Raw genomic sequence first — 12693 nt, forward strand, 5'->3', positions numbered from 1 at the left:
CCTGCTGTGTGCCAGCCGGGTGCTGAGGCTCCATTAGAGATCCAGCCCTGTCTACCCGTGAGGCACTTGGGCCAACCGTGACCATTCCCATTCTATAGATGAGGAAGTCGAGGCCCAGAGAGGTTAAGGGGTTGCCCGTCTTGGCTGCCCCTGCGCACCTGTCTCCCATCTCATTTTTCCGCTTCCTGTGGGGTGAGGAATGTCCCAGCTGTGAGCTGTATAAGGCCTTTGACATCGTCTGGCCTGGCCCTGCCAAGGCTTCTACAGGGAGGACTCGAAATTCAGTGAGTCTATAGCAGGCTCATTTTTAACTTGATCATTCTGTATGGCCTGCAGACAAAGTTGCCAATATGCAAATGGCTCTTAGCAGAAAAGAATTCCCCACCCCTGCTTGAAGTCATTAAATCTCAAAGGCACGGGGTCTGTGGACTGAGGGTTAATTAGGGGCCACCGGACAGGAGTTGGTCGTGGGGACTGCCAGGTCCCTTCACCTCGACTGCTTCCTCCTCTGAACGTAAGAACGGAAGCCTCACAGGCCTCCCGGCCCAAGCAGCAGCCATGACCTCAAGCCTGCGTCCACTGCCGGTCTCAGAAGCGCCACCTTGTGGTGGCAGCGGATATTGGCCTCAACAGGGTTAGGAGAGGGCACCCCATCCATTTCTGTAGGATCAGGATTAAGAACACGTAATGGCCATTCCTCAGATCGGACAGAGCTCCTGGATGTGAAACCCTTTCACCGCGGAAGCCGCAGGCTGCTTGGCAGGCAGCTTGCTCCTTGGGGCAGCAGTGGAGGGAGCCGTTCAGAGTGGGCTTCTCAGCCAGGCCCAGGCCGGAGTGACCAGGCAGAGGAACTGTGGGGGCGGGCGGGAAAGGGCTCCTTTCTCAGGGAAGAGCTGGCTGGGTGGTTCCCCGTGCTGTGCGTAGCAACCATTCTGAGCAAGGGTGGCTAGCTGCTCCATCCCTCCGCCTCTCCACTGTTGCCTCCACCACCGCAGACGACTTTGCTCCTTCGTGCTGTCTCACCCTCGTCATTTTCTTTCTGTCGGCCACTAGCTAAGGAACACATACGGCGTAATCGGCAGAGCCGGACCTTTTTGGTGGAGAATGTCATAGGAGAAATCTGGTCTGAGCTGGAGGAAGGTAGCGTCCTTGAATGTCCTTTGCTCTTGCTAGATTTTTACGTGCTGCTGTCAAAAAAAAATAGAAAATAAAAATAAAAAGATGCATTGCCATTTGTTCCTTTTGCACTCTTGGAGGATGCTCATAGCACTGGGTTCGGAGGACCACTCTCCCAGGGAGAGGCCTTTAGGGCGCTGTCCTTTTGCATGTCGTAAAACCACGGAGGCTCTGCAGCAGAAAGAGGAGAACGGGAACGCACCATTCCTGAATCAGTCGTGGGTTAAACAGCAGGTAACTGTCTGGTGCTTGTCACCTGGCAGGACGTGTGCGTGCCAGGTATGCAGCACTGTGGGACGTGAGTGCTTCGGTCACTCATCAGAGCCCTTCATCATCCATGCTTACCTGGCCCTCCCGGGCCACTCTGTGCTGCTAACGAGCCAAACCTTTGTGCGATGAGAAGTGCCCCTGGTGCTTAGCTGGGGCTGCTAAGTTGCCACCTCCCCGGAGTAGTGCAGATGGGCTTGGCAAGTGGTCCGTGTCAAGGACGGCTGTTTTTGTGCCAGGTGACAAGTACGTGGTTGTGGACAGTGGCGGAGGCACCGTGGACCTGACAGTCCATCAGATCCGGTTACCAGAGGGACACCTTAAGGAGCTGTATAAAGCCACAGGTGAGCCACTGCCTGGCTAATTGCCACATAGCTGAGCTGTTTCGGGGTTCACACAGCACTTCATTCTCTCCCTGTCACTTGCATGTGGGATTGTAGGCGGGAGAGAGTACGAATGCCTGCTTGGAACCGGAAAGCAAAATGCTGTTAATTGTTCTTTAAAATGCAAACCGGCGCTACGTGGGATCTGGCATCTCGTGCGTATCTCCTGACATTCTGGAGGTGATGGTACCTGCTGTCGCCTGTGACTTGGAGCTGAGGCCAGCCTTCGGAGGCCCCAGGACACCTGGTCTTGCTTAGGGTGACGAGATGCCACGCTCTGCCCTGGGACCTCCTGGGTGGGCACACGGTGATGCTCCTAGCTAGTCCAGTGGCTTGACTTTATTTAAAATGCAATTGATTTCAGACAGATGGGTGATGAGACTCCTGCAGGAAAGAGTTTCTGCACGTGGAATGAGAAGAATGTGAGGTTCCAAGTGTGGGTGCCGGACAGCTGCAGTCTGCTTGCCGAGTGGGTCCAGGGCCCTGTTGCCTTGGGCTTCAGAGGAGAGCGAGCCCAGCGCATGCCTGTCTCTCAGAGTTTGGGCTCCGTTTCTGATGGTTTCTAACATCGCAGGCTCCCATTTTGTTCCCAACTCAGGTGGACCCTACGGATCCTTAGGAGTAGATTATGAATTCGAAAAGCTCCTGTGTAAGATATTTGGAGAGGATTTTATCGAACAATTCAAAATCAAACGTCCCGCGGCCTGGGTTGACCTAATGATCGCGTTCGAGTCTCGCAAAAGAGCAGCCGCCCCAGACCGAACCAACCCGCTGAACATCACCCTGCCCTTCTCGTTCATCGACTACTACAAGAAGTTCCGTGGGCACAGCGTGGAGCACGCCCTGAGGAAGAGCAAGTGCGTGAGGCTTGCCTTTGGCACGGACGTAGCGGGGGATGGTGCGGATGGGAGGGGAAGTGGATGTGGACTCTGGCTGCTGTGGGCTCTCACTGTGGGCAAGGGACTCGCCTCTCTGATCCTCAGTCTTTTTGTCTGGAAAGTGGGCATACTAATTCTACTCACCCTACAGGGTTCCGGCGGGGACAGAATGGCTGTGTGGATGTTAGGTGCTTATCAGAAGGCAGGGGACCTGGAGGTAGTACCCGTGTGCTAGCTGGTATTCACTGAGGCGTAGAAGCTTCCTGACAGCGGGGACATTTAGCTTGGACTCCAGGGGCTCTGGGTTTGCTGCCTCTCAGACTCCCTTGTCCACAAGCATTGGTGGCTCAGAATGTTGCAAAATGAACTTATCTGGAAGATGGGTTAAAGCTGAATTTTAAAAATAATAGACCAAAATCACAGGTTTCTTATAAGCTTCACAATTTTGTTGGTAGACATATCCTTAGTGAAACGATTACTGTGTTAAACACACTCACATACCTAACACGTTTTTCTGAGGGGAAAAGTCCCAGTCGTTTGCCCTGTAAAACAGAAACACAAACCTTTCATCCGGTCAGTTTCCTGCCACACTACATCCTCATCTGCCCCCCCCCCCCAAGCATTTTATAGAAGATTCACATGGTTTATCTTCTGTTTTTAATTTTATTATTTTAATTAATTTATTTTTGACAGGCAGAGTAGACAGTGAGAGAGAGAGAGAGACAGAGAGAAAGGTCTTCCTTCTATTGGTTCACCTTCCAAATGGCTGCTATTTCTGGTGCACTGCACCGATCTGAGGCCAGGAGCCAGGTGCTTCTCCTGGTCTCCCACGGGGTGCAGGGCCCAAGCACTTGGGCCATCCTCCACTGCACTCCCGGGCCACAGCAGAGGGCTGGCCTGGAAGAGGAGCAACCAGGACAGAATCCGGCGCCCCGACCGGGACTAGAACCCGGTGTGCCGGCGCCGCAGACGGAGATTAGCCAAGTGAGCCGTGGTGCTGGCCACATGGTTTATCCTCTAATACACAAATACAAGAATACCTTTAAAAGTTCATGGAAAAATGAAAATAAAAGAGAAATGTCTCTTGGTGCAGCTGCTTCTCTAACACGGCTTTTTCATGAGCTTCTGGAAGACCTCTTGCGCGCAAGGAGCTCGAAACTTCCTGCGCCAAAAGACACTTCCGCTTCACTGTGTTCCCATCAGCCTTCCGAAGCAGCCTCCTGCGTCAGTGTGGGGCTCTGCAGGAGACACGTTCTAAGTCCCAACCATAGTACCATCATCATCATCAACCACCTAGTCAGCATTAACATTGGTTTTCCACTTAGCTCATAAAGTCTCTCCATTTGCGTCACGGTGCACGCGAGGGCTGCACACGGCGAGGGCATGACGTGCTGTGGCGTACGCCGAGCGTACAGGCCCCTCCTGTTTACGGTTTATTCCGCAACAACACGGCTGTTCAAGCTGCTGAGTTCTCTGCTGTCTGCTTTTGCTCCCCGCCTGCCCGGGGTGTTACGTAACACTGTTCTACTCTCCACTGGGAACGTGTTGTGGCTTGACTTAGAGGAGTGATCGGGTCCAGGTTTGCAGATCTAGTCCCTGGCTGGGGCATTTCCCACCGCATCGCATCAGGGCACAGGCGCTGTCTCTTCTCTGTGATGTTCGTGCCTTTCGGTCATTGCCCGCGTCCATTCCTTCATGTGGCCGTGCGGCTGCGCAGGCTGTCATTCTTTCTTCATCAGTTGAGCTGGAATACTGCTTGAGCGAGAATCTTCTCCACAGTGGTTTTGTTTGCAGTTCCTGTTGGAGCCGGTGCCGTGGCTCACTAGGCTAATCCTCCGCCTGTGGTGCTGGCACCCTGGGTTCTAGTCCCAGTTGGGGCGCCGGATTCTGTCCCGGTTGCTCCTCTTCCAGTCCAGCTCTCTCCTGTGGCCCGGGTGGGCAGTGGAGGATGGCCCAAGTGCTTGGGCCCTGCACCCCATGGGAGACCAGGAGGAAGCACCTGGCTCCTGGCTTCAGATCAGCACAACATTGGCCGTAGCAGCCATTTGGAGGGTGAACCAATGGAAGGAAGACCTTTCTCTCTGTCTCTGTCTCTCACTGTCTAACTCTGCCTGTCAAAAATAAAATTAAATAAAATAAAAACCAGTTCCTGTTGGAAAGACAGAAAAATGCCTGGGTTAATGCCTTCATTTATGAGCCAGAATCCCTGGAGAGTTGATTTCCTAACATCCTCCAGAGTGGCTAAAGAATTGGTTTTTATTCTCTTGTGGGACACAGGGACAGCATGAGTAAGCATTCATGGCATAAGCGTGTCTGGTGTGTTTTCAGCCACGACACCTATGTCCTTATTGAGGCTCAGGTCATCCCGCACTGGCCAACTGTTGCCTCTGCACATGATTCTGAGGGCCTTGGACAGGAGGTCCTGGTGGTCTCTGACCACATCTCTGCCTCTAGGAGGTGGAGAAACCCCTCCTGACTCAGCTTGGCCATTTCTCTAAGAAGCACTAGGGCAACACGGTGGATTTGAGTCCCGGTCTTCTTGTCCTTGGAGCCGGGCTACACTGGACTCTGACTGGACCGATGTCCTCTCTGCCCCACTGGCCCCCTTCAGAGGAACCCGCCTCTGTGTTGAACCCCAAGTCCTGCCTGCAGAGTTTGAGGGGCCTGCCAATCCTCCTACTGAGGACACTAGCCACAGCTGTGGGGTCACCCCACCCCATGCCACAGTGTCCCTTGGTCCATGCCATGGGAAGAATTGCTGGCATCATCTACAGAGTGTCGGGGAAGCATCTGGTGTGTGCTGGGTTCAAGGGTGGATTGCCGCGTGCCTGGCCCCCAGCTTTCGCACAGGCGGGGCACAGGCTGCGGGTCTGGGGAATAAACAGTTCGTGGCATCCGTGGAGCATCAGAAAGTTCCCACTGTGGTCGCTCACTTGATATTCACCGTCACCTGTGAGGGAGACAAGGTGAGTCTGTTATCCCAACTTCCAGATGTGAGGACGGCGCTCACACAGTAGATGGGACGGAGAGCTGTTCTGCCACGCTCAGGTCTTAGAGAAGCCCGCAGCTGCTGCGCGGTGGTGGCCGGCCACCCTGGGTCCCTGTCCCTGCTTCACGCTGCTGCTGCCCTGGACATGCTGTGCTTTTTTTTTTTTTTTTTGACAGACAGAGTGGACAGTGAGAAAGAGAGAGAGAGAGAGAGAGACAGAGAAAGGTCTTCCTTTGCCGTTGGTTCACCCTCCAATGGCCACCGTGGCCGGCACACCGCGCTGATCTGAAGGCAGGAACCAGGTGCTTCTCCTGGTCTCCCATGGGGTGCAGGGCCCAAGCACTTGGGCCATCCTCCACTGCACTCCCTGGCCACAGCAGGGAGCTGGCCTGGAAGAGGGGCGACCGGGACTAGAACCCGGTGTGCTGGTGCCGCTAGGCGGAGGATTAGCCTGTTGAGCCGTGGTGCCAGCCCCATGCTGTGCTTTTGACAGAGGGACTAGGAAGGGCATCCAGTAGGACTGAGCTTGTCACTGACATGTGACAGGTGCCTGGGGCGCAGGTGATGCAGCCGGGTGCCCGCGCTGGTATCTTGGTAGCCTTACCCGGCAGTACAGACACCACACCGGATGAGTCTTTAATATCATGGCATCCAACCTTTGTTAGAATCAGATGGGGTCCTCCAGAAGAGAGGGCTGCCCTTTATTTACGCCCCTTTGCTACTGCATTTGGCTTCCAGTATCCCAGCAGCAGGTCGGCCACAGCCCGAAGCAGAGAAACAGAAGAGATTCGGTCCTAGCTGGTGAGCGGCTAAGGGTCGAGGTCCTGCAGGTTGGAGGACGTCCAAGGGAGCTTTTGACTTGCAAGCTCTTTCTGCTCTGGGGTGTGACAGGCGTTCTGCCAGGGCACAGGACTTCTCAGGGAGACCCTCACTGCCTGCTCCCCCCTTCTCTCCCAGCGTGGATTTCGTGAAGTGGTCCTCGCAGGGGATGCTGCGGATGAGCCCGGACGCCATGAACGCCCTCTTTAAGCCGACCATCGACAGCATCATTGAGCACCTCCGTAAGTGCCTGCGGCGCCTTGGCCACACAGCGGGGCAGAGCTGAGACTGGGGCCTGACTTCTCCAGCATCAGGAGTCAGGCTGGTAGGGGGCCTGGGGCTGGATGCCACAGGAGTGAGCAGGGCTTGGGCTGGAAGCCACAGGAGTGAGCAGGGCTTGGTCATGTAGCGAGGAGGTCCCACCCCTCTCCTCAGGTCCTGCAGAGCCGCCGAGAGCCTGCCCTCACCTGGGTTCCAGTTTGGCCCCAAAAGACAGAGAAATAGGAGCTGGGAAGCCTCCAGGGAGTGCACTGTCTGCCTCATCAGGACACGGGGGGTCCTCACCCTGCTGGGAGAGAAGCAGCTGTGGTGGGAACCAAAGGAAGGTTTTCCCGGGGCAAAGAGGACCTGGCATGCAGTCCTACTGCCCCTGCCAGTGGCCCTGACCCAGGGACACACAGCAGACTCGCTGGATTGAGGTCCAGCAGGGGCCTGCTGGATGGGAGCTCTTGCTGTCCATCTCTCAATTAAATAAAACAGAATGGCTCCTGGAGAATTCTCTTCAGTGAGCTCGGATGCCGCCAGCCAGCTCTGCAGGCGGCCCACGTGGTTTCTGTCCACTCGCCACGGGCTCGGGCGGCCCACGGCTCGTGTGCCTGCTGGCTTTCACCAACGCGATGTTCTGTCTCCCTCTTGCTTTTCAGGGGATCTGTTTCAGAAGCCCGAGGTGTCCACGGTCAAGTTCCTCTTCCTGGTGGGTGGCTTTGCCGAGGCGCCGCTGCTGCAGCAGGCGGTGCAGGCTGCCTTCGGCGACAAGTGCCGGATCATCATCCCCCAGGACGTGGGCCTCACCATCCTCAAGGGTGCCGTCCTCTTCGGCCTGGACCCCGCGGTGATCAAGGTGCGCCGGTCCCCGCTCACCTACGGGGTGGGTGTGCTGAACCGCTACGTGGAGGGCAAGCACCCGCCCGAGAAGTTGCTGGTGAAAGATGGCACACGCTGGTGCACCGACGTCTTCGACAAGTTCATCTCGGCAGACCAGTCAGTGGCCCTGGGCGAGCTGGTCAAGCGAAGCTACACCCCCGCCAAGCCCTCGCAGCTGGTCATCGTCATCAACATCTACAGCGCCGAGCATGACAGCGTCAGCTTCATCACCGACCCCGGGGTGAAGAAGTGCGGCACGCTCCGCCTGGATCTCACGGGCACCAGCGGTGCGGCGGTGCCCGCCCGGAGGGAGATCCAGACCCTCATGCAGTTTGGGGACACCGAGATTAAGGCCACGGCCGTTGATATAGCCACCTCAAAGAGTGTCAAAGTAGGGATCGACTTCTTAAATTACTAACCACCCCTCCCTGCTGCCTGCCCCCTTGGACTCAACTCATCTGCATCTGCTGACCTCAGCCTTGACCGTCCTGTCCCTGACCTTGACCCCTTGCCATCGTCTGCCCAAATTTCGTCAGGGAAGCTGAGAACAACCAGGGCCAGGAACAAGGAGATTTCTGAGTCAGTCACTGGAGTCAGGACAACGGCCGAAAGTGGAAGTTGAGGTTTGAGAACAGGAGATTTCAGGACCCTGGGAGAGCAGCTCATTTCCATAGGGACAGAGTGGAGGGGGGACCCGCCGCGTGACAAGGCGACCGGCGCCGGGCCGCAGCAGCGGATGGGCTGCGGTACACACGTCTCTGCTGAGTCGAACTCCGGTGGAAGCCCTGTGGCGTCTTCCTAGGTTTCAAGGGAGATCTCTGAGCCAGGGGGAGATCTTTATCTGGGACTTTCGTTTTGTCCTTCATGTTTTCTGGATGGCAGTCAACACAAAATGCCACCCATCTGCAGCTAATTTCTTTTCCTCATGGTGGGATCAAAAGTGGTGATTCAGGGGGAGCTTGGCACGATGGTAGCTGGTGGGAGAAGACAGCCTACACAGGGCACTATTTTAGGTTCTCATAGAATTTAAATTCCAAGGCAGCTTAGCAAAGGAAAACTGCAGCCTTGGCTCCCCCGCCGGGACTGCCACGAGTAGGAGCGCTCACACCTCAGCTTTTCAGCAGGTGGAAACTTGCTCTGCTGTTCAGGAGTTACTGACATATCCCAAATTATATTCATCCCCCTCCTCCATGGGGGATTCATTCCAAGACCTCCCACTCCATCCCCTCGAAGTGGGTGCCTGCAAACTGTGCCTAGTACTGAATTCTAGCTACAGGGGTCTTCCAAAAGTTTGCAGGAAATGGAATTAAAAGATAATGCAGATTTTCCATGAACTTCTGGAAGTCCTCGTCATATAATATGTATGTCTTTTTCCTATCTATACATACACATGATAAAAGTTTAACTTATAAATTAGACACAGTGAAAGCTTAAAACAATAACTAATAATAAAGTGGAATAATTACAGCAATGAAGTATCATAAGTGTGGTTGCCCTCTCTCCAAAGATCTTACTATCCTGGGCTGTGCTGGGGGACCACAGTTGACCAACGGTAACTGAAATTGCAAAAAGTAAATCCGCAGGTTAGAGGAGGTTCAACAGCATGTGCTGTGGGGTAATTCCCAGAACACCAACCCCCAACTCCCAGGTTCACCAGCTGTTAGCCATTCTAGCCAATCCTACCAGGAGCGCTGTGCCTTGTCGCCTTCACCAAGCCCAGACGTCCGGACCAGCCCCGACCTCGAAAACCTTCCAGACTTAAAATACTCCCTCTCCCCAACCCTGCTCATTCCTGTGTCCTTAAAGGTTTTGGCCATTGGTTCCTACACTTTGAGAGAGACTCAGCTCCTCTGTTCTATGAAATAGTTCATTACAACCTCCCGTTTTTAAAGTCTGTCTAAAAAGAATCTGGCGACACCTGCTTGATGAATTAAGCCAGTTTCTCTCGAGGCAGATCTGGGGCTCACTTTCATCTGAGTCGTTCGAATAGTTGTCAAAAACGGGGGCTTGGTTCCTGCCCCTTTTTAACCGAAGTTGACTCTTGAAGAGGGGGCAGGAATCTGCATTTTTAGGATACACCACAAGTGATTGATGTCCCATTGACATTTGAGATTTCCCAACTTTAGGTTTTGTTGAAGCCCACACAGGGCCCACAGCCTGTACCCTCTCGTCTCACCCAGGGTTCCCTTTGGAAGAGAGCTGACCCGTGGTGAGTGATGCCCTAGTCCATTGTCTGAGTGAGTGAGCTGCCTCCCTACCCCACCCCCCCTTGGGGATGGCACTTTCAACTGTCCTAGGAAGGGCCTGGGAGGAAAAAGATTTCAGGGGAGAAGAACTAAGAACGGGGCTGACCCCGGTGGTCTCTGTTCTCTCCTGTTTTCTCCAACATCAGGAACCAACTAAGAAAGAAAGAATCAAGAATCTGACTCACAGCCCATCTGATCTGTTCAAAGCTGTGTTTTCCACCTGCTGGAATTCATTCCAATTTTACATCTCGGGATGCACCCTGATTGAATAGAGGAGGGAACAGACTTCGAATGGGAGTTGGACCCACAGGCCATTAGCATAGCCGATAGGCAGATTTTCAGTCGCGTTTCAAATTTCATTTTAACACTTCTGTCTTCTTCTCACCTCATCTGCTGCAGAATCCCCGCTAGAACGGGAAATACTAACAGCCACAGAAGTAGGGAGTCTGGTCCCATGATGTCCGGGCAGGGTTCCACAGCCGGGACAGTCTTTGCTCTCGTCCTCTTGCTGCCTGCTCTGTTTCACAGCTGTCTCTAGGGTCTCTCTTTGGGGCTGGCAGCCATGTTTGTCTACAAAGAAGACTTTTGAGCTTAGTTCTGAGAAACAGAATTTTATGTACATACAATGTCAGAATCTTGTACAGAATCTTTATTTCTACTGTGTTGCTTTTCTTGTTTAAAAATAACGCTCTTTGATTGTTGTTGTTGACCTTGCTATCCCCAATTTTGCTATCCCTTCATTGCGCTCATGAATCATCAATTTATGCTGATGCCTAGCTAGGGACTATGTGCGCAGGATGGAGCAACTGATGAGGGGGGGGACCCCCTGAGTCCGTGCGGCCCCTGGATGATGGTGTCGTCAGACCCTTGCCCGCACACATCCTTCCCAGAGGCCTACAGCTTGTATCTAAAGCATTACCTATCAATCCTCCTGTCCAGACTTGGAGAACAGAAGGTTACAGTTCTGTGCGGGAGAACCTATGAAACACTTTACATCCTGTGGGGCTGTCAAGCTTCCTTCTAAGGCAAAGCAGTCACTGTACAGGCAAAACGTGGTCTCCTCTGTGTGACGACTGTAATTTTCCAAAGCCAAAGGAAGAAGTGTACATTATCCCAGCTTTTCTGCTGGGTTAGGTGTAACTGAGAGTAATATAGTCAAGCCCCCTTCTTCTCCTTTTTTTTTTTTTTTTGCTGATGTAAAGCCTTTCCTGCCTTGCATTAATGATGTCTCCTTGTCTACTATTTCTCTTTGATGAGCTGCTAGAAACCTGCAATGTTGGCAAACAGATGATGGACAGGGGGTGACAATTTAATTAGACTTCCTCCTGGCCCCAGAGATGCAGCCTGAGTAGTTAAAACTTTCAATGAGACCTCCAAAGCCACTCCCACCCCTAGAAATATTCTAGAATAAGAACACTGGACAAGTACACTTGGACACGTTTCCTAACCGTAGAACATTTCTAGAAGGCCTGTTGTCTTGACTCGTGTCTCAGTTGTCCCTGGCATATTATCTGATGGTCATGCTTCCTGGAAGCAAAACTGTCAGGGATTTCTCTTGTAACTTCCCTTTCTGAACACAGCAGGCAACAATAAATGCTGAAGGGCAGGACAAGTTACAGACAGGACAGGGAAGAGGAGGAGGCAGATGAGTGTGTCTGCGGAGTGAGGGCTGAGGTGAGTCCGGATTACAGAGCCTGCCCCACCCTTAGAATGTTATCTAGACCAAGTTTAGCTTTTAGAGTCCAAGTCTGGTTAAGTGCCAGGGTAGCCATGAATTGCATGCACTGATATAAGCAGGAGTCCAATGCACTATTAGCTGGAGCTCGAACTTCACATTGTAGAGATGTAATAGCTGTGATGAAGCTGTGGATGCCTGTATGCTGGGAACTGGCCCACGGGGGTGACCAGCCTAACACTGTTGGTCATCGTGTCACCTACACTGCCCATCTGCTTGAAATAGGAAAGCATTTATCCTACAAATCTCAGCCACTGGGGTCTTGTGCACTACAAGAAAACCCCAAACTTCACAACCTGTGCAGCGGTTCACAACTTGACGGGATTGTATCTACAAACTCTTGTCTCCACCGATGTCTAATAAAGCAAAACTCTGGATCTCACCGAGCAAGACTGCCTTTGTCTCCGTTCGGGGTCTGTGAGCGCAGCAATGCTCGGCTGTTGCCCACCGCCCCTTCTCCAGTCTGGGCCGCGGCTGGTTCCTCCATATTGTAAGCTTAACAGTCACGCCAACACCAGCCCTGCCTTCATTGGCTGGGAACCAAAGCGTCAGGGATGTCCGCAGAGCCTGGTGTTGGAAGAAGGTGTTCTAACCAGAGAGAAAGCCCGTGGGGACCCCTGACAACTCCATTGCACCCACATTTGAAAATGCGGAAGGCCTGGCACAGTGCCCTGCCCTCTGGCGTCCTCGCAGGCACAGGAAGCTGCACCTGGAGCCACACCAGGGTCACACTCCGCAGCTGGCTCTAGAAGCTTCTACAGGGCCTGAGGTGGGCTCCGAGGACTCTTAGTGGGGCAGGAAAGGCGTTGGCTCCATCGGTCCCCATCTGAGGTTGAGTTTCCTTAGAGCGTAGGCAGAGAAAGCCGGGCGCGCGGGGTAAACACGCAGCCCACGCCGCAGCGCCCCCAGGCAGCGGGCAGAGCGGCCACTGCGGGCTGTGGGCGGGGAAAGCGGCCCGGCCCCTCCCTGCCGGCTTCACAGTGGGCATCCCGGGGGGAAGGAAGGAGACAGAGGCGACGCTGGGCGGGCGGGGTGGGGAGACGCCCGGGTGTGTGCC

General features: G+C 53.9%; 1 protein-coding gene across 7 annotated transcripts in view; it reads left to right on the forward strand.

Moving 5' to 3' along the window:
* Window positions 1–12018, forward strand: part of HSPA12A (heat shock protein family A (Hsp70) member 12A) — a 146813-nt gene extending 134795 nt beyond the window's left edge. For 6 of the 7 annotated variants that reach the window (XM_051824194.3, XM_017348602.4, XM_017348605.4 and 3 more), the window contains 5 exons: window positions 1054–1140; window positions 1683–1787; window positions 2425–2683; window positions 6651–6754; window positions 7436–12018. In XM_051824194.3, coding sequence (XP_051680154.3) covers window positions 1054–1140; window positions 1683–1787; window positions 2425–2683; window positions 6651–6754; window positions 7436–8073 — 1193 coding nt within the window. In that variant the 3' untranslated portion in view covers window positions 8074–12018. The remainder of the gene's footprint in view (window positions 1–1053; window positions 1141–1682; window positions 1788–2424; window positions 2684–6650; window positions 6755–7435) is intronic. The other variant, XM_051824197.3, reaches the window with a different exon arrangement.
* Window positions 12019–12693: the final 675 nt, after the last annotated feature.

The sequence above is a fragment of the Oryctolagus cuniculus genome, chromosome 15 (genome assembly GCF_051225735.1).
Source record: "Oryctolagus cuniculus isolate XC-2025 breed Fujian yellow rabbit chromosome 15, ASM5122573v1, whole genome shotgun sequence".
Classification (NCBI taxonomy): domain Eukaryota; kingdom Metazoa; phylum Chordata; class Mammalia; order Lagomorpha; family Leporidae; genus Oryctolagus; species Oryctolagus cuniculus.